General features: G+C 43.8%; 1 protein-coding gene across 1 annotated transcript in view; it reads right to left on the reverse strand.

Moving 5' to 3' along the window:
* Positions 1–21,896, reverse strand: part of mfsd2ab (MFSD2 lysolipid transporter A, lysophospholipid b) — a 59,669-nt gene that overhangs the window by 24,170 nt on the left and 13,603 nt on the right. The window contains exon 4 of the mRNA XM_078567265.1: positions 1,444–1,576. Within this exon, the coding sequence (XP_078423391.1) occupies positions 1,444–1,576 (133 nt within the window). The remainder of the gene's footprint in view (positions 1–1,443; positions 1,577–21,896) is intronic.

Raw genomic sequence — 21,896 nt, forward strand, 5'->3', positions numbered from 1 at the left:
CTGCCCATGCCTAAGTGCCCTTGAGCAGTAGTGGTGGTGAGCAGGTAGGTGAGTCACCTACAACTGCGTGGCTTGCTCAGCCATTTCAGAAGGCAATGAGAAGTCAGCCATATTACTGTGGCTCTGGGGTCACACTGGGGTATGCCAGACCGAGTAAGGATGGCAGATTTACTCTCCTGAAGGACATTTGTGAACCAGAGGGATTTTTATGACAATCTGATAGGCTGATGATCATTATTAATAAGTTTAGCATTTTATCGCAGATCTATTAATTAACTCAAGTTAAATTCCTCTGGTTGCAGTAGTAGGATTCGAACTTCTGAACTCGTGTCTCCAGAGCATTTGTCCGTGCATCTCGATTACTCGTCCAGTAACATTACTCTAGGGTGCCGCCCCTCATAAGGAGTCAAGTGACAAGGACTTCTACATGTCGGAAACATTACATTTCATGCTGGTGCTGCACTCCATGGCCCTTTCTAATTGGGGTGATGGCCCATAGTCAGGAATAGCACATGTGCATTTATATACTGGGTTTAGCAGGGCAGAATAGAGGGATTGGTATGATGGAAATTGCAGGCTTCATCTAGTCCCAGCTATCAGTGGAGTATCATATTAAGTGCACAACTCAGATCCTGAACGGAGAATCTATTCTCCATTTGGGAAGAGTTGGGGAAAAGACAGATGAACTAAAATTACAAGCGCTGAGACAGGCACTAACTTTGCATTCACCAAAGGTGTTCGCATTGTTCTGAAATCACTGGCAGGAGCTACTTGCAAGTCAAAGCAGCGCAGACAGCCTGTCTATATAGACCCGTCGTTGGCAAAAACAGAATAACAGGGCGTCTGCACCATTGGCAAAATGTATTTTGGACCTTCCAACCTCAGGACATTAGAATAATTGGAAACATTATTTACACATCTGAAGTACTGAGTTTTACGTATTTCCATCAAGAAGTGTCACTTTCCCAAAAATCACAAGGCGCCCAACCAAAGGTAACACACAATGAGCCAAGGCAAGCAGGTGAAAAGGAATGTTTACAGACAAATATCCATGGATACAAATGATGTTACAGTGGGTTCATCTTGTTGCGTCAACTCCGAGAACTAGGTTAGTGCTTCTGGCATTGGTTATGGAATAACTCTGCTGCTGAGCGCTGTATTGGGCCGGATCAATTTCAGATTCAGAAATGTCAAACTTTGGACGCCTAGAAATGGAAGCCAATCAAAACCCCACAAAGTAAATAGACCTCACCATGTGCTGAGTTACCTTTACTGAATTGGATGAAAGCTGGATGGAAGCATATTTTTCAATTAAAAATAAATCATATCCAGGCCTGGTAGCAAAAGAACCGGGAAATAATTAATTAAAAAATGTGCTTTCTATCCTTTGTGTCGTTTAATCACTAAATGCAATAAAGACAACATTCCTTGATAAGTACTTACAGTTTGCAGCGTTTGGAACGAACAGTAGAAAAGCAAGTACCAAAGGAGTTTTCCAATCTCGGATATATTTCCATTTGGTACATACCATAAGAGAAAGTAAGTGGCGACTGCGAATGGTGAAGAGCAAATAATCCTGGAAAAATCAAGAGGCAATGCCAATATCAGAGCTTTTGAGATGTTTTATTGTACTCAGCATCCCCAGTGCTGGCCCCATTTTTGTATTTACAATGCATTGTCCAAACTTGGCTTACACCAGATACAGGCAACATCAAATGCTTTTGACTGCAGAAAGCAAGGTTAAGCTCACAAGGGTTCGACATTCAGTTAAGCTCTAGATGCCTACAATGCATTGTGGTGCCACAGTTTCTAAACAAAAAGACTTGCATTTATACAGCACTTTTCATGACCACATGACATCTCAAAGTGCTTTACAGCCATTGAATTACGTTTTAAGTGTAGTCACTGTTGTAATGTAGGAAACAAGGCAGCCAAGTTGTGCACAGCAAGCTCCCACAAACAGTAATGGGATAGCGACCAGAAAATCAGTTTATTGTGATGTTGATTGAGGGTTAAATATTGGCCAGATGACTAGGGATAGCCCCCGCTGTGCTGCTTCAAAATAGTACCATGGGATATTTGACATCCACCTGAGCAGGCTGATGGTGCCTCAGTTTAACATCTCATCCAAAAGGTGGCACCTCTGGCAGTGCAGCAGTCCCCCAGTGTTTCACTGGAGCGTCAGCCTTGATGTTTGCGCTCAAGCCCTGAAGTGGGACTTGAACCAGGAGCCTTGTGACTCAGACCCTAATCCTGTATTGGACAAATGATCTATCGTGTCCCAGCTCAGTCCGTCTAATTCATTCCACATTTAGTCAGAGCGACAGCGGACGCAATAATGAACTGATCATTTTTTGCCTCAGTATCAAGTGCCGTCTGGTTAGTGGGTTTAAGATTCCATGTGGGTGTTTCATTACAATATAATGTTTCGTTCAAAAGAGAAAATAGAGACTAGTCAGCAGGCCAGGCAGTATCTGTGGAGAGAAGAAGGCCAGGTTAATGTATCAGGGCAGTGAGAGATGGGAGATGTTACAAATGGAACGAAGAGGAGGGGTTGGGTTACAGTGCATGATGGAATGACAGAAGTGATGGTGGTGTGACTAAAGGAAGCAATAGTGAGAGGAATGACTGGCTGACTTTTTAAAAAAAATACTAGTTAGGTCACACAAACTGCAAATATCTTCAGGGATGACTACACTTGGTCAGGAATAGGCAAACAAATCTAAAAAAAGAAATGCATAACTTTACAGGGCATGGTGGTTACTTTGAGTCCAGTAATTATGTTTAAATATATCCTTCGCCATTGGCCCTCCCCATCAGGTGACTGATGATAGCCCTCAGTATCGCCACCATCATCAGGTGATGCAGCCTTTGCTCCAATTTTTAAGACAGTCACAGCAAGTGCTAGAACATCTGATAAACCCCAAAATAGATGTCACTATGACAGCTGTTCTGGGCAGAGTTACAGCCTCTAACAGAATTGCTGAGTCTAGGAGGGTTTACATTAACAGCTCAAGTTTATTTGAAATGTGTCTGGCACATGCACCAATCCAACAGTTATTCTATATTTAGAAAATAAATGTTACGCTGTTTCAAGAATCTCATCTCAAAACCTATGCATGTTTCAAATCTTGCTCTCATTTCCTTACAGCCTATTTCAACAGCAAATCCAGCTTCGCAACTGCCATAGCTCGGAATATACTCGAGTACTGGTCAATCTCTTGTAAAAGTCAATCCCCAACTTTGGCCAAAAATAAATCATTCATTTTTCATATATCTTGCGCATAAGTTGTAGCCCAAAATCCAAACTCTCTCTACTTACCACCCACCAGCCAAAGCCAAACTCGCCTTGGTGTAAACCTACTCATTGATAGGATCGTAGACTAGCACACCAGCGAAGATGGCCTGTCACGATCTGTAAATTAAACCATTTCTTACTGTTATGGGGATCATGTGACTGTATAGATGAATCAGCCCTAAGAGTGGGGAATCTTAGGGGCTGAGCTTTGTAGCCTTGGTCTTGGAACAAGCAGGTAGACTCATCTGGAGCCTGTAAATAAAGTTTACTATGTTGTACAAGAAGCTAGTCCTGCATTCCAAGTTTATTACACAGCTGTTCAGCCCCTCATGTTTGCGCACATCAACATGGGATTCAAGGCTACCACCTCACTGGTGTGCACTGCGCTCCCACCAATCCCACCCTCTAATATGGCAACGTGGTATCATGAAGGAACGGTAGATACACACTCAGTTCGGACTTATAGTTGCTGAAATTGCAGAGCAGGCGACTAATTGCATCGCAGCTAGAGAATCAAGATGTCGGAGAAGAACATTAGAGATTGGCGGAAGCTTTCTACATACCTAAGGCAGATACCCAAGAGTAAATATGTAAACTGAGTAAAGCCTAGCATGTGGCTGTAGTTAGAAAATAACGTCAATGAAAATCGCCTGAATGGATTCTTAGTTTCTCAAGGATCTGTCCGAATCTTCATCCTGAAACAAGGAAGAAAATGAGGCATTGCAGACTTTAAAGCCAGCCCTGGATGGTGTACTGGGCTTATGAAGAGGAACAATTTTGACCTGTGACTGAAGACCAAGATTTCACAGCAGAACTTGATAACAGGCTTAACACATTTCAGCAGTTTATAATCAAACATCGACAAAAGAATGGACACAGAATGGCCTGTTTTGCGAACGTGGATGAGATTTTGACATGCCAGCCAGTCAAACAGTGAGCAAAGTTGGAGAGAAAGCTGCGTTAGTGACACAACTGGCCATAAGAATAGTAGATTCACCGTTGTCCTGTTGTGCATGTCCAACAGGACGAAACTTAAGCCAATGGTAATACAGTGATTCTCCACGTTGAACAACACTTTGAGGAAGCACTGAGTGTGGCAAGGGCCCAAAATGTACTTTAGGTGGGCGACTTCAATGTCTACACCAAGAGTGGCTCAGTAGCACCGCCACAGACCGAGCTGGTCAAGTCCTAAAGGACATAGCTGCTAGGCTGGGTCTGCGGCAGGTGGTGAGGGAACCAAGAAGGAAAAACATACTTGACCTCATCCTCACCAACCTGCCTGCCGCAGATGCATCTGTCTTAGACAGTATTGGTAGGAGATGAATTCCCGCCTTCACATTGAGGATACCCTCCATCATGTTGTGTGGCACTATCATCATGCTAAATGGGATAGATTTCAAACAGATATAACAACTCAAAACTGGGCATCCATGAGGCATTGTGGGCCATCAGCAGCAGCAGAATCATACTCAACCACAATCTGTAACCTCATGGACCGGCATATCCCCCACTCTACCATTACCATCAAGCCAAGGGATCAACCCTGGTTCAACGAAGAGTGCAGGAGAACATGCCAGGAGCAGCACCAGGCATACTTAAAAATGAGGTATCAGCCTGGTGAAGTTATAACACAGGACTACTTGCATGACAAACAGCAAAAGCAGCATATGACAGGCAAAGCCAAGTGATTTCATAACCAATGGATCAGATCTAAGCTCTGCTGTCCCACCATATCCAGTCGTGAATGGCGGAGGACAATTAAACAACTCACTGGAGGAGGAGGGTCCACAAATATCCCCATCCTCAATGATGGGGGAGCCCAGCACATCAGTGCAAAAGATAAGGCTGAAGCATTTGCTACAATCTTCAGCCAGAAGTGCCGAGTAGATGACCCATCTCGGCCTCCTCCGGAGGTCCCCAGCATCACAGATGCCAGTCTTCGGTGATATCACATTTCATCAAGAAACGGCTAAAGGCACTGGATACTGCAAAGGATTAGGACCCTGACAATATTCCGGCAATAGTACTGAAGGCTGGTGCTCCAGAACTTGCTGTGCCCCTAGCCAAGCTGTTCCAATACAGCTACAACACTGGCATCTACCTGGCAATGTGGAAAATTTCCACGAACGTCCTGTACACAAAAAGCAGGACAAATCCAACCTGGCCAATTACTGCCCCATCACTCTATCCTCAAACATCAGTAAAGTGATGGAAGGGGTCATCAACAGTGCTATCAAGTGGCACTTGCTTAGCAATAACCTGCTCACTGGCACTCAGTTTGGGTTCCGCCAGGGCCACTCAGCTCCTGGCCTCATTACAGCCTTGGTTCAAACATGGACAAAAGAGCTGAATTTGAGCAGTGAGGCAAGGGTGACAGCACTTGACATCAAGGCAGCAGTTGACCGAGTGTGGCATCAGGGAGCCCTAGCAAAATTGGAGTCAATGGGAATCAGGCAGAAAACTCTCTGCTGGTTGGAGTTATACCTAGCACAAAGGAAGATGGTTGTGGTTGTTGGGGATCAATCTCAGTTCCAGGACATCACTGCAGGAGTTCCTCAGGGTAGTGTCCTTGGCCAAGCCATCTTCAGCTGCTTCATCAATGACCTTCCTTCCATCATAAGGTCACAAGTGGGGATGTTCGCTGCTGATTGCACAATGTTTAGTACCATTCGCGACTCCTCAGATACTGAAGCAGTCCATGTCCAAATGTAGCAAGGCCTGGACAATATCCAGGCTTGGGCTGACAAGTGGCAAGTAACATTCACACCACACAAGTGCCAGGCAATGACCATCTCCAACAAGAGAGAATCTAACCATCGCCCCTTGACATTCAATGGCATTATCATCACTGAGTGTCCTACTATCAACATCCTGGGGCTTACCATTGACCAGAAACAGAACTAGGCTAGCCATACAAATACTGTGACCACAAGAGCAGCTTTCTTCCCATTCACCTCTCCCTAAGGCACAACTAACAGATCACTGACACCTTGTCCAAAGCTGCTGTTCTTCACCAAGTTATTCAACTACGAATGGCACCACAGTCAAGCCTGTGGAGTTCAGGTCAGAACTGGAAAAGGAACAAGCTTTTTCGCTGGGGCAAATGAGATCAGTAGCACAGAAACCACTGCCTCTGCTAATCGAGAGTGAAAATCCTACCTGCGATTTTCAGATCTGGTCCAGTGCTATACTGGGTTGGCGTTTGGACCCAGCAGACCATTGTAGGGCTGTTTTTAAGGCAATGAAATAAACTCACTTGGTTCAGATGGGGACAGGTCGTTAGAAAGTGCTTAATAAAAAAATTAAAAGGCGTTTCATGCAGGAATTTATGGATCAAAATATAAGGCTTGACATTTCTGAGCGGTTAACGTAAAATGGTGTCAATGGAGGGTAGTATATTTTATGGTGGCTACATTCTAATTTAATGTGGACTGTACGATCAATCATAAAATCTAATGGCTGGGTTTTGACATTTTTTATTGCTCCCCTCACCTCAAAGGTGAAACTTGGACATCAAGCTCAGAACATGCTGTGATTCATCGCAATGGAGTGATGTTAGTTGGTGAATGTGTAGCATTGTAAACTTGCAATCTATTTCTTACCATAGTATAGAGGAGCCAGAGATCGGTAATAGGATGGGAAAGCTTGAGACAACAGGGAAACCGTCAACAGAAATGGTATTAGCCAAAATGGAGGTGCTTTTATATCACTGTTTATAATAAACTCACCGGCCAGGGCTGAGGGACTGAAGGGAACAGCAAGGAAAAGCCTAACTCTTAGGATCCCTGTCCTTTAGGAGCCAAGTGAGAGAAATCCCAATTCTCAGTGTCAGGGAATGACAGATTATCTTCCCTGCGTGCAGGATATCTTTGACATCTAGTCGGCTCCAAGATGACATTCCTGGCAGAGGAAGATGAATCACACCATCAACAATAACAGTTCTGCAATGCTCCAGGGTATTGTTCAGTTAGGCTGTAGCTGGCCCTCCCAGAAAAAAACTTAGCTGGGAGATCTGCACACCCTATAAGTGATCCTGTAGATAGAATAGGCAGATGTTCACTAGACGAGAGATGGCTGACAGTCGGCACACCGTGTTGGTTATGTCTATGTAGTGTGCACAGTCCTTAAAGGAAATGATCCTATTTCACCAGAATAACTCTGCATCCCCCTCTGATCAGCCCGTGTATCTACTACTTCTATATAACATTCTGAATGGTGCTGGGGTAGGAATCTGGGTTTGACTGCATGTCGTGTAGTAGTGAAATGTTATATTTTTGTCTAATGCATTCCAAGAATGAAGAACACGGCATTCCTGATTTACCAAACAGAGCCTTTGTTTTAAAAGTTCTTCATCATCTTTTCATAAAAAAAGAGGTTTTGGGGCCACCAGACTGAATCAATTAGGAAAGCAGCTGTCAGGTGATAAAAAAAAGTAAAGAAAAGTTTAAAGCAGCGTGTTGAAAGTGTTACCATTCGAGCCCACGCTGCTTTCACGCTGAGGCACAATTAAACAGACCTGCTGCCGAAGGGCACTTTAATCCTTACAAGTACCAACAGCTCTTTCCGTAGGCATTAAAATTTTAATTTTCCTGGGATCTTGTCACTGTCGGCAACTACTTGGAAAATGTGCTCCTCCCAAAAGTCACCGTAGCTGTCTGCATTCCAGTGCAATGTAATTACGTGGAACAGACAGCACAGAAGCACAGACCCAGCCAGTCCATGCTGGAGTCTCCCCACATCCTTCTTCATCCAACTATCAGCGTAACCGGCTATTCCCCTGCTCTCTGATGAGCTCATCTAGCCTCCCCTTAAAGCCGTCAGTGCTAATTTACCTCAACAGCGAGTTCCCCATTCTCTTGATAAAGAGGTTTGCTAGAACCTGCGCGTTTCACCTGCTGAGGCACGGGCGACCTAGAATGTCGTATTATTCTCAGTTTTTGACCGGGATTATAGTGGGGTGGCAGCCAATCTCTCCATTTTGTTTTTAACGCAGAGTATTATTAAAATATGGAACGCCTTACCAGATGTCGTTGCTGAGATAGAGATTATAACATCACTTAAAAACTCAGTTGGATTTAGTGAGAGAGAAGGAAAATTGGGCAATGTATAATGGCTCCAGTTGAAGTGTTAACACCATCACAGTTGCGCTGGGCTGTAATTTCAATGCCCAATGCTATAGTGAGTTAACACAGAGCTGCTCATTGAACAGATAGCATGTATTGAATCCATTACACAATGTGGGGGGGAGACTTCGATTTACAGGCCAGTACCTCACGCACCACGGATCCAACCCTTCTGGTATTTAGTGTACCAATTGAAGAGTTTTGGATTAGTCTCGCCATCCGAGAAGTAAATTGGACACGAGGAGAGTTTCTTTTATAATAAAGATTATTTTCTTCCTTGTCTCAAGGCACGGAGGCATTATTTATCAGGAGTTTGTGAACTTTCTTCGCAAGAAAAAATTCAATTCAAATCAGGGTCACACTCCAATCTCACCCTCTGGTTTTGAAAACAATGGCAGCCTTGACAGTATCCAATGTCAATACGTTGCACAACGTCTGGTAAAGTTAGACTCGGTGAATGATTTGTTTATATTCCCCACTACATGGAGAGCAAGTGGATATATCATAGTCACAAGCAATTAATACACAGGGAACCTTGAAATGTCACAGCACATTTGGGGGGGGAAATGGTGGCATTGTGATAAAGTCACTAGACTGGCCCAGTCCAGAGGCCCAGGCTAATGCTCTGGGGACGTAGGGTCAAATCCCACCATGGCAACTGGCTGAATTTAAATTCAGTTAATAAAATCTAGAATTGAAAGCTAGTCTCAGTAATAGTGACCACGATACTATTATTGACTGCCGTTAAAAACCAAACCTGATTCACTTCAGTGAAGGAAATCTGCCATCCTTACCCGGTCTGGCTGACAAGAGACTCCAGGTTCACAGCAATGTGGTCGACCTTTAACTGCCTTCTGAAATGGCCCAGCAAGCCACTCAGTTCAAGGGCAACAAGCTGATGAGCAACAAACTCTGGCCTGCCAGCAGCACCCATGAAAGGATTTTAAAACACAAATGGGGTTATTTAGCTCATCAATTCTGCAGTGATATTTTTCACTACTCCAGCCACTTAGTCTAATACTGCTCTCCTGCTCACCATATTCTTCAACATTCATGTTTTTCAACCAACTATTTAATTCGCTCCTGAAAGAATTTATGAGTTCTGCTTCAATTAATGGATTTGTGGAAGAGAATTCCATTCTGAACACCCAGTGTGTGAAGAAATATTTTCTAAGCTCCCATTCAATTACTTTTCTAGCCTCCCATTTAATTCTTTGTGGTTATATTAAATAATTTGACTGTTTTCACTGACTGGTCAGACAATAGTCACTACATATCATAATCTTTCATAACTTTGAGTACCTCTATCACCAACTTTTGAACCTCTCAACTCCAGCTAAAAATGTCCTAACTTCTCAACTTTCATAACTGCAACCCTTTCCTTGATAACATTTTGGTGAATCTATGTTGTGTCACAACTCATTGGGGAAAGTGCGCTGTAATATCCAGCCCCACTGCTCCCTGAGCCGTGACAAATGTGAAAAAGTTTGATCGAATCACCAGATTACCCCAATTCTACCTATCTGTTTAATTTAGGTTAACAGGATACAAGCACCAGGTTTGTAAACTTAATAAGTAAATAACTGTTTATTGAACAAATCGTCTTTAACTAGTGGCAAAAGAAAGAAATATGAACTGCTAACTTCTAACACTATAACTTAAACTCTACCCCCTTCTTAAATCCCCATACACATACACACACACACACACACAGGGATTTTAAGGATGGGATAGAACAGCTCAATAGCACCAATCTGGAGTACTAAATTTGATGGGTTGATTTTGGCCGATGTCTTCCAATTGCCTTTCAGTTCTTGTTGATGACACGAGGTGGTCTTCCAGAACTTTCAGTATTTAGATTCACTGGTTCAGCAATTGCCTTTCAATGTCTCCAACAGTGATTTTCCCCTTTGCCTCATGACAGGGGTTTGCAGAGAAAGAGAGCAGGTTATAGAAATATGAGAAAAGCGATTTTAGATGTTTTCTCTTTGCAGGCCAGGAGCTTTCTGAAGGATTACTGGAATCTTCCACACAGGAGAGAGAGGTTTTAGATCTTGTTCCTTTCAGGCTAGGAGCTATTCAGCTGCACTGCTCTTCACACAAACCCTAGTCACCTGGTCAGGAGCCAATTAAAATGCTGTTGTCAGGCAGCTCCCTTGGTCTAGGACTCCTTTCTGGCACCATCCTTTTTTTCATGGGGCACTCTGTTCCAGGACTGCAACATTGTATATATCTCTCATTCTGTTCCAGTGGATATGTACCTTCAGCCATTGCAATTTTACCACAGTCCAACAGAAAATAAGAAGATATGTTCTTTACAGTTGCTAATTGTAGATCAATTGTGTTTAATGTGTGCAAGTGGTGGGAGTTAACTGGGGCTTCACTTGTGCCCCTATAAGTAGATACATAATAAAACTGTGGTTGCTGGGTTACGAGGTGCATGCATGTAATCTGTAACTCTGTAAATAAATGCTTGCAAAGTGTAAAAATTGGCTCCTGTTGTATCCTTCACCAACTTGCCTTCTGGAGCATAACATATGCTACAGTTTTTCCATTGTTTTTAAAGGTTTTTGTAATGGGATGATGATTGCATAAGGTAAGCCCTTCTGTTTACAAGTTAGCTGTGGTGAGGACAAGTCTCCAAACTATTGAGCTGTAGTTATTTACTTGATGTTTCATTGCACAAGTTGACATTTATACACTGAAGTCACCCAAGCCAGGTTCAGCTGTGGGAAACAAAAAGTGCTGTCGCTGGGTGGCAATCCCAGCTGCCAACTGAAAACCTTCACTGATACAAATATTTGATGGTACCTTTTTCTGCTTACCAAAAGTGGTTGCTTAATCTAGATGCAATAAATTTCAAGCCTACTAGCTTTGTATGTTTTACATTAACATCAGCATCTCTGGGGCAGTGTCCATTTATCTGCGTTTGTGGAAAACAGGATTAAAATCAGTCTTGGCTCCTCTCACCACCACCCCCCAAGCCAAGCTCTGCCTCAGTATTACTCCCAGCAGCTTTTGTCAATGTTCCAAAGGATTGTGTGCAGCCGTGTGCTGCAGGCAAGAACTCTCCTGATATCAAGGGCCCCGACAGAGTGCAGCAGCGATCAATGCCCTTAAGGAGCGGCAACAACAGAATATAGAAGCCAGAATTGTAGCTTGGGGAGGAGGCAGAGGGTGGGAAGGAAAAAGTAGTGAGGAGTATGCCAATTGAAGGATTGTGAATGTACTCAGATCAATCCAAGTAATCAATTCAAGAGCAATTATAGATGGGCTGGTCCAGCCAGCGAAGCCCATATCCCGGGAATGAATTAAAAAAACACACTCACTCAATGTGCCAATAGTTTGCTCAGTTATGACTCAGCTAGCAAGGACCTTACCTATGCTGATGTCAACTCAAGGCCTGGGACCTGGCATATGTGTCATTAATCTTGGGGGAGGAAGATAACCTCAACTCCCTTGGGCTACCTTAAGACCTCTCTTTCAGAGACAAAGTTAAATGTGAAATTAAACGGTAAAGACGTGGCAATTTGTGGGCTAACTCCAGAAAAGTAATCATGTAAGTTGCCGGATTGAAGTAATAACTCAACTGATTTACAAATGTCCTTCAGGTAAGGAGAGCTGCTGCCTTTACTTTGTCTGGCCTACATGTGACTGCAGTCCCACAAAACATGGTCAGTGCTTAAAACCTTGTTATCTAGGGATAGGCAATAAGTGTCGCTTCGGTAATGTTGCACAGGTTCGAAGAACAACTTAAAAAAAAAGACTGGGCTTGCCTTAAAATGATTGCATTGAGGAAGAGGAAAGCGAGATCCAGTGCTGAAAGTTGCACGAGAATCTGCTTGTTGAGAATGGAATCCTTTCCTGCTGATGTCGGCAATGTCATTGAGCAGGGTGGCATGCATACCCACATGGGTGTAACCCCCGATGCCCTGGACCTTCAGGGATCCCATTGCTCTCGAAACTTGTACAGCCCTTTCAGACTAGCTCCGCTCTCCATGGGAAGTGGATGGAATTGCTTGTTCCGGCAAACAATCATCCTTGGCCTGCTTAATATATTTGTGCATCACGATAATCCCAGCGATAACCTGAATGACTCCAAAGCATAAGAGCTCAGGGTTGCTGTGGTCTTCACAGTCACTGGCAAATCCACAAAGGTAGATGTAAAATTAGCGTGCAGTGGTAGGAAAACCAACCAAACAAATCAACTTGAGTCATAAGTAAAATTACTGCAAGTCCTAACACTCTTGGTGTGGCCTCTTCAAATTGTCTTCCATCCTTTCTCCTGTTCACAGCAAGCACTTGCAGCTTTTTTTTTAATATACTGCTCAGAGCATGACCTGATACTAAATGATATGCAGATGGAAAATAATAAGAGAAATCAAAGTGGATGGCGTTCCAGCAGAAAAGTGCTCTTGCCCAATTTGCACTGCTCTGATTGCTTGTTGTACCAGCATCAGTCAGTAGGGCCAAACGCAGGCCCTGGCCTCAATCCTTGCCCATGCCCAGTGCTGATCGGAGGCCCAGGAACAAGACAAGTTCATAAATCCATTGCTCACTCATCAAATAAGGTCTGGAAAGCAAAAGGATGGAGACACTAGCAGTATTTGAGTCCATTCCTTTCCAGCCAAAATAGGAGTTCAAACAGGGTGACCAAATTACAGAGGAAGATTGCATTTTTTTTTTAGTGATGGAAGAGGGGAATGAAGATAAATCTCCATATAAATAATACGTATTAAAAACATATATACACACAACACACCTTTGTTACCAGCAACAGAAAGCCAAGGATCACCTTTAGAAGACAACACTACCCCTTCACTATGCCTGTGAAATCAGATCCACATCCACGCTATAACTCTCAAGGTCACAGCTAGTTAACAAACAAGGCTTAGTAAAACAGCCTAATTCACATTCCGTTCTGGAAGAACGTGGAATTTGTGTAAAATCTATAGAATGAGGGAAACCTTAGCCCAAACCCACTCATCGAGAGGCTGACAGGTTCGGGTGCAATGCTGGTCAATAAATACATAATTTTGGGCGGATGTAAAATCATGTTGATTCTGATCCTGTTTATTTCTTAGTTACTATAACGACAGATCAGCTACAAAGGATTTAAAATGTTATACAAAGAGTTAAACTGAAAAAAATCTACTCCACTTCAGAGCTTGAAGTGAGAAGGAAGCTAGAGAGTTGACCGAATGAAGTATCGCTTCAAACTACAGCAACGATGTGTGATGTGCAGGAAAGCTGACTACAACTTTAAACAGAATTATCATTCCCAAGTGCCCTTTTCTTTCTCAGACCCTGGCTATAATGTTCGGTGTCAGCCCTACACACCAAAAACCAGCCCCACAATGGTTTCGGCAAGTTGTGCTTATTTTGTAAAATATTGAATCCTTTGAAATGAATGATTTTCAAATACAATTATGTCCACAGGTTCTTTTTCTCTTGAAAGAAAGACCTGTAATCCAATTAAAATTGGAAAAATAAGTAACCACAGATGGTGGGAATCTGAAAGAAAAGCAGAAAATATGATAAGTATACACAAGAGATCCATTAGTGCCTGTGAAGAGAACGAGAGTGTAGATTTGAAAGTCAGATTTAAGACTGGAAGGGAGCGGTTTGATGGGAATGGACAAGGGGTTGGGGAGGGAATGGGGAGAAAGCAAAAATAGGAAGGATGCCAAATGTTTTTTTTTGAAAAGCTGAGGTGAAAACTTGTAATAATATCTAATTGAGACAATTATCATATGTTAAAGGGAATAGGTGGTGAGAGTAGCTAAGTGAGGCAGTATAACAAAAAGTAAAAACTGTTTGAAAGGCTGGCGGTGGAAAATTCAATAATAATATTCAAAAGGGAATTAGATAAATACCTGAAATGAAAAATAATACAGGATTATGGGGAAAGTGCAAGGCAGTGGGACTAATTGGATTGCTCTTTCAAAGAGCTGACAAAGGCACCAGGAGCCTTTTTCTAGACTGTATCATTTTTGTTTGTTGATGCGTGTCATCTTTCCAAAAGGTTCACTGCCATGAGTCTCCACCTGTCTAATTACACATTCCACCTAGGTCAACTGCATCCAGTCCATTATATCCACCATCCATTTTCTCCTTTGCTTTCTTTTCTGATGTTTACTGTCAATCTTTCCTTTCAATAGTTGTCTGCTCTAATGATGTGACCAAAGTATTTGTTATGCACTAATCTCCTCTCATCTCCGGCCATTTCCAGCAATTCCTCATTAGTCTTTGATCTGTGTAGGATATGCAGAATGTCCTCCTATATGTTCACATCTGGAACGCATTCAGCTTCTCAATAGTCCCTGTTTGATGTCCATGTCTCCAAGGTATGTAACATAAATGATAAAATGCAGCGCTTTGGAGTTCTTTTCCTGAGATTCAGGTTCAGAGTCTTTGATGTTAACACCTTATGTATCATTTTATGATTTTTTTTTGTGGTCTGTACTTGCTGCCTCCTCTACATGATGGAAACCAAAGGCAGAGTGGGTGATCACTTTGCTGAAGGCCTTTGTTCTTTTTTCATTCGTCGGATGTGGACGTCACTGGCTAGGCCAGCATTTATTGCCCATCCCTAATTGCCTTTCAGAAGGTGGTGGTGAGCTGCTTTCTTGAACAGCTGCTGTTAGGGAGGGAGTTACAGGGTTTTGACCCAGTGACAGTGAAGGAACGGGCGATATATTTCCAAGTCAGGATGGTGAGTGGCTTGGAGGGGAACTTCCAGGCGGTGGTATTCCCATGTGTCTGCTGCCCTTGTCTAGATGGTAGTGGTCGTGGGTTTGGAAGGTGTTATCTAAGAAGCCTTGGTGAGCTGCAGTGCATCTTGTGGATGGTACACACTACTGCCAGTGTGCATCAGTGGTGGAGGGAGTGAATGTTTGTGATGAGGTGCCAATCAAGGGGGTTGCTTTGTCCTGGATGGTGCCAAGCTTCTTGAGTGTTGTTGGAGCTGCACTCATCCAAGCAAGTGGGGAGTATTCCATCACACTCCTGACGTCTGCCTTGTAGATGGTGGACAGGCTTTGGGGAGTCAGGAGGTGAGTTACTCGCCACAGGATTCCTAGCCTCTGACCTGTTCTTGTAGCCACAGTATTTATATGGCTAGTCCAGATCAGTTTCTGGTTAATGCTAACACCCAGGATGTTGATTGTGATGATAATGGGGTGATGGTTAGATTATCTCTTGTTGGAGGTGGTCATTGCCTGGCACTTGTGTGGTGTGAATGTTACTTGCCAGTCCAAGCCTGGATATTGTCCAGGTCTTGCTGCATTTGGATTTGGACTGCTTTAGTATCTGAGGAGTCACGAATGGTGCTGAACATTGTCAGCGAACATCCTCACTTCTGACCTTATGATGGAAGGAAGGTCACTGATGAAGCAGCTGAAGATGGTTGGGCCGAGGACACTACCCCGAGGGGCTCCTGCAGTGATGTCCTGGAGCTGAGATGATTGACCTCCGACAACCACAACCATCTTGCTTTGTGCCAGGTATGTTGGCTTGATATTGCTGGTGACATGGAGCAGAGAAAAATATTGGCAGGGTGGGGGAGGGAGGAGATGATTTGACTTGGGTTGGCATTGTGACTGTGAACTCCAGCAGAACATGGGTTGTGATGGATGCCTGATGGTGGGTTTGCTGTTTGCCCTTCACTGCCTTTTGACCTTTTAATATCTTTTGACTGTTTCAGTTATGCTGCGGTCCACCAGTTTTTAAGCTTCTATTGGGTAACCAATCTTCCCCTGCCCCCCAGACCCTGCTTTGCTGAGTTCTCTTGAAGGGCTCACTTTCTGATGAAGGGACAGTGCCCAAAACGTCTTCCATTGTTATTTTAAATGTAATAAAACGGTCAAAAGGGTAACTCTGCAGAAAACGTACCATGCATCAATTAAACTCCTGCTTTTCCATGCTGCACTGTGCTATACTCCCTCAGGTTGTCCTGTAACAAAGCCTCTGCAATGCATCTTTTTGGCTGCAGTCGCACACCATCAGTTTTCAAATAAGTCAATTAAAGTGAAGCACACGGAGGCCACTAAAAGCAGATGCAATTATAATACTATTGCTTAATTCCCTTAGTCCTTTCCTAATTTTCCCCTTTTATGTGGGTACGGTTTTCAAGTTATTTAAATCACATTAATGGCCTTCAGAGTCGCACTTATTAAACAGCGTTTTTTTTTTAAGGTTTCAGGCATTAAAACCCTAATACCCTGAAAGTAGCAACTCTCTTCAGCTGGTGCAGAAATGTTGTTAAGAATACTACAGCTTTTTTTTTTTAAAAATAGGATTAAATCTTTAAAAATACCATCAAGGTATGCTTATGGTAACCTAGCTAGCGAGGATAGCGATGTTCAAATTCAACTCATGAACGTCACAGCTGCTGCAGGCTTGTAATGTTTGACCGAATGTAACCTTTGGCTGCTGCTATACATTCCGTGAACACTCCACTGCCGAGGGTCCTCCTTATTGGCTGATACTGATAGTGTGTTTCTCCATTTAGTCACATCCCCTTTCTCCTCCCCCCTCTTCTCAGCTTTCTCCTCTCACCGCTCCTGTACTGGAGGTCAAACTCAAGAACAAACCATATAGAGGGTCGGGGGCCTATGGAAAACGGCTCCCTTGCCAGACCTGCTGATGCAACACATTTAATATATCAAGCTGGGTGGAGTAGATTAATAAGTGTTATGCGCAGTTGGACACTGCTAATTGAAGACTAACAAGTCAAGTGTCACTGTGAACTGCCGCAGTAACAGATTTCGTGTTGCACACTACATTGGCTGCAGGCAGAGAGAGGTGCAGTGCTATTGACTCATCGTATCATGAGATTATTGAGCTACTTTAAAAAAAAACCTATGGAAAAAGTTTATGTTGGAGCAGAAGAATTATCAGAACAGGTTGCACATATGAAGCATTAGAATACTCATTGCCTTTCCCAGACCACACTATAAACGCAAGAGTACTAAAACAGAGTTACCAACGTCATTAAAAGAACTGAATGGCTGATATTTAGCCCGCATGAGTAGGCACTCAACGAAATTTTTACAGCTTGGATCAGTTTCAGATTTTGGATGAAGCCAATTAGCTGGCAAAAGCATGCAGTTTGTTCCTTAAGCATAAACAACATTAAATTCTCTTTCTAAAAAAAAGACTGATTTCCATTCTTAGTTGATCAGTTAGAAAAATAAACAGTTTTCTCTTTCTTTCCAGGTTTTTATAAGTGCCAATAGCACTTTCCAAACCAGCGACCAATCAACGGCAAAGGCAGCAGGCACATGGGAACACCACCACCTGTAAACTCCCCTCCAAGCCGCACACCATCCTGACTTGGAAATATATCGCCGTTCCTTCACTGTCGCTGGGTCAAAATGCTGGAACTCGCTCCCTAGCTGCGGTGTGGGTGTACCTACACCACAAGGAACTCAGCAGAGCAAGAAGGCAGCTCACCACCACCTTCTCAAGGGCCATTAGGGATGGGCAATAAATGCTGGGCTAGCCAGTGAGGCCACACCCCAAGAACAAACAATTTTTAAAAAATCCCAAATTCTCTCAATTTCTAATAGCAAACTTCAGGTCCCCAGGTGCACACACGCTGCACGCTGTACCTGTATCCCAATTTCCAGCATCATATTCACCTGCTGAGGTGAGTTTCGGATTCCAGAAATGATTGTTCCTTTGTGGAAGTCAAACTCATTCTACCCAAGTAGCTTGAGCACTTAAAAGACCATTTCTTTTAAAGCTTGGTGTGATTAGGTGCACTGGCAAGTAAACAGTTAGTGCTTAACAAGCTAAAGATCAGTCAGTGGATTTCAAATTCTCACTTCCACCACAGTGCAGTCATATCTGGAACTAGGTGCTTCCTTCAGATTGGCAAGGACCTGGAATCCAGTCTTACTGAATTGCCAAGCTGCAATTTAGGAATTAAAGAAGTAATTGTAACTCATTATTTAGCTTAACTGCACCTTCTTGAGTCTGTTACGGTGCCTTGAGTTTTAACAAGGCTCCAAATCAAAACTGATTTTTTTGTTTTTAAAACAGACATGTTCCAAATTTCGCTGAGTTTTTGGGGGCCATATATCCCCCCAGCTTTATCTTGGTTTTCGATGCTAAAAATGTAATTTGAAAAAAACACCCGTGTTTTGAAAACCAACAATTAAAAATGACTTTAAAGGAAATACTCTTATAAAAAAAAAACTAATAACATAACATGAAAGTTCTGGTTTTTGAGTGTTTAAATCAGAGCTTAAAGACTAAAATGAAAATTTACTTCCTTGTTTTATTCTTGACACAAGCATCAGATGAACCCCCTTGCCTCTTAATTTTACCTCCGAATATGCCTGGAGTAGTATTTTTTTCGGGTCGACTTGGTTTCCAAAAATCTGCAGGCCTGTTAGTTCTCTGCAGTTAACATGTGCAGAAGCTAAACTAGATACTGACCCAGCCCCCACTATTCCAACATAACCCAATCCTCATGTACCACATAAGCTGAAATGTATACTGAAACCTGACATTTGACTTTCTTAAACTGTGCATGAGGTTTGTTTAATTTCAGAATTGAAACATAACAAGTCTCTCAAGAAGTAAAAAAAAAAGTGGGGTCCTGCATTTGTATCATATGTTACTAATTAGACACCAGGCTAACCTCACAGTCTGAATAAATTCAAAACTACGTTGGTTGTATGGCCCATTTTGAAACAGATACTCGTATTGCGTCTCTGGTCAAACCCTTCGGAAACTGAGCGCACTATTGGGGATTGACGTGTCAGCCCTGGAAGAGTTGGATTCAACACATCATAAAAACTTGGCCTGATTATTCAGACAGATCTGACTCTTGCCTCTCTTTACCCACTGATACAGTAAACTCAAACCACTCATGGATTTGTGTCCACGGGATAAAATTAGCTGCACAGGCTTAGTTAGCACTCGGGCATTCCTCTGAAAGTCATGATTTGACTGCACTTGTATCTATCTGCAGCTCCGTGTGATACCTTTTCCGTGGGAAACTGGAGGTTCAGTGACAACTAACCGTAACTGCGGTATCAGTGAGGTCGCCTTATCTACTGTGCCGCGTTCTCAAGAAACTTGACTCATTGGGAATTCAAATAGAACAGCAGCGTATCTATGTGGAATCCGATGAGAAATATTGGGCTGCTGTTTTTGTCAATTAATGTGTAACACGGTGAAATTTTTTTTTGTTTTGGCTAAGAGAGTTCCCTCAATCAGACAGGACAAATATCACAGGCCATTTCAAGAAAAACAATGTTTCCCAGGCGTGTGATCATTGAGGTCAAAACCGAGGAAAAACAATGGCAGAATTCTTGGCTCGTTGGGTGGGCGCCCGCCCGACCTGAACGAGCGTAAAATGACGCGCGATGACGTCGGGTGTCACCGTGCATTTGCGCGATGTTGCGCGATGGCGGGTGGGAGTCGGTAGCGCGCCCGCCGACAATTAAGTGGCCTATTAAGGCCCTCAATCAACCAATTGATATGAATGTTTTGCTGCCTGTCCAACTGTTCGGTTGGCGGGCAGGTGAAAAGGCCAAGCAGCCTTTGCATTTTTGGCGAAACCTCACTCACGGGCGGGATGAAGTTTCATCCCGTGATTTTAAAAAAGAACTTTTTGCGCTCATATTTTACATGTTCCTGCTCAAGTGACAGAGTCACATGAGGGAACAGGTTTTCCTTATTTTAAAATTCTTTATTTTTATTGATTAAAAACCTTCAGCTCCCTGAGGCAGCTCTGTGCTGCAGGGAGCTGTAACTGCGCGCACCTCCCGCGCACGCGCAGGCTTCAGCGCTCGCGCTCCTCCTGCCCCTACCCCGGCAGCACCAAGCGTGCCCTTCACACTGGCCGGCCGGCCGGCTGTTAATTGGCCAGCCAGTGTGAAATTGCAGTCGGCGCCAGATCGTGGGGGCTGGTCTGTTTCGTGGCCGATTTGAATTTAATCCAGAATCCGTTTTTGGATGTGTGTGTGTGTGTGTGTGTGTGTGTGTAGGCAGGGAGTATAAATGGATTATTTTTTTTTGATCTCTTGCATGTCCTACTGCTTTTCCAAAGTTCCATTGCTGGTAACACTCCTTCAATTGTTTCTCAGAGATGAGTTCCAGCAGTGCAAATTTCTTGAGCTGCGAAAGCAGCCACTGGAAACGCCAAGCACGTCTCAGACACCCAATCAGGAAGCTGAAAACAAATAACCATCTGAAGCCCAGCCAGAACCTCAAAATACATTTTTCATGCGTTGTTGATTATGGTAAATGGAGTCCTCTGTGAGACACTCAGCCCCAGATTGAGCAATGGTGCATTCTTGGTCTAGCATCATGTCGCCTTTTGAAAAATATTTCTACCTTATGTGTTTTGTTCCTGTGAAATTGTTGCTGGTCCAATGCTCTGGAAGTTTTAAATGGACCTCGAGTAGTGAGGGTTTCCTTCGTTTGGAGTCTGTGGATAGATGGAAAATGCAATACTGGAAAGGGGCAGATGAGAGTTCATTTCCACTGGTCACAACTATTGAAGGGGCACATCAGAACAAACGTCAGGTAGAAATGAGAGGGAGAGCGAGTGAAGGAGCTGGGGACAGTGAGACAGCCTGGCCTGAGGAACCTTACAGAGTTCGAACCCAGCCTGTGCAGATGGAGGGGTCGACAGGCAGCCTCTATTCAGTAAGGATCCATGCACAATGTACTCACTTAGAAAGGGTCATGCATTCCACCATGATGGAGGCAGCTAATGCAATGACTCATTCTTTCCTCTCTCACTTACAGATGCCAGCAGGAAGAGGGGAAGGCCAGAAGAGGAAGCTCTCCAGCTCACAGAGGTCAAGGACCTTGCGGAGGAGGAAGAAAGTCCACCTGTAGAGCCGTCACAGCAGACAGCTGCACTCTCCATCAGCACAGAGACACACATCTTGGTGGGTATTAGACCTAGTTCAGGCAGGGTCTCACTCCTGGTGATCACTGCATGGACATGCATCTGCAGCGGGAGGAGGCAGGGTCAGCCAAGCTCACCAGCGCTCGGAGGACTGCTGGGGAAAGAGGCATCTGCCTCATCCAATTCGGATGATGAGTCTCTGGGATCAGACTTGCCCAAGATGCTGGTAATGCTGCGAGAGGCAGGGCAACATCAGGTAGAGGTGATGGTGGTGGAGACCACCTCCCCCCACCCCCGAGTGGAATGTGCACTGGAGGCTCATCCGACGACATGGTCCCAACCTGTGCCCACATGGAGGTCTCCATGGGGAGGATGGCGAATGCCACGGAGAACCTCGTCCAAGTTTCTATCGGAGATGCGCACGGACCTGTACTCCATCGCTGTTGCCACGGGTGAGATCTTGCTGTGGCTACGCGAGAGGGGGATGGGGCACCTCGATGTCCCCTCCAAGTGCCCCTTCTGCTCAAGGAGTCAGGCAGGGGCTCTTGGGCACCCAAAGGGAGGAGGAGCAGCTGTTAACACTCAGGACTCTGAGGGT

The sequence above is a fragment of the Cetorhinus maximus genome, chromosome 21 (genome assembly GCF_964194155.1).
Source record: "Cetorhinus maximus chromosome 21, sCetMax3.hap1.1, whole genome shotgun sequence".
Taxonomy (NCBI): domain Eukaryota; kingdom Metazoa; phylum Chordata; class Chondrichthyes; order Lamniformes; family Cetorhinidae; genus Cetorhinus; species Cetorhinus maximus.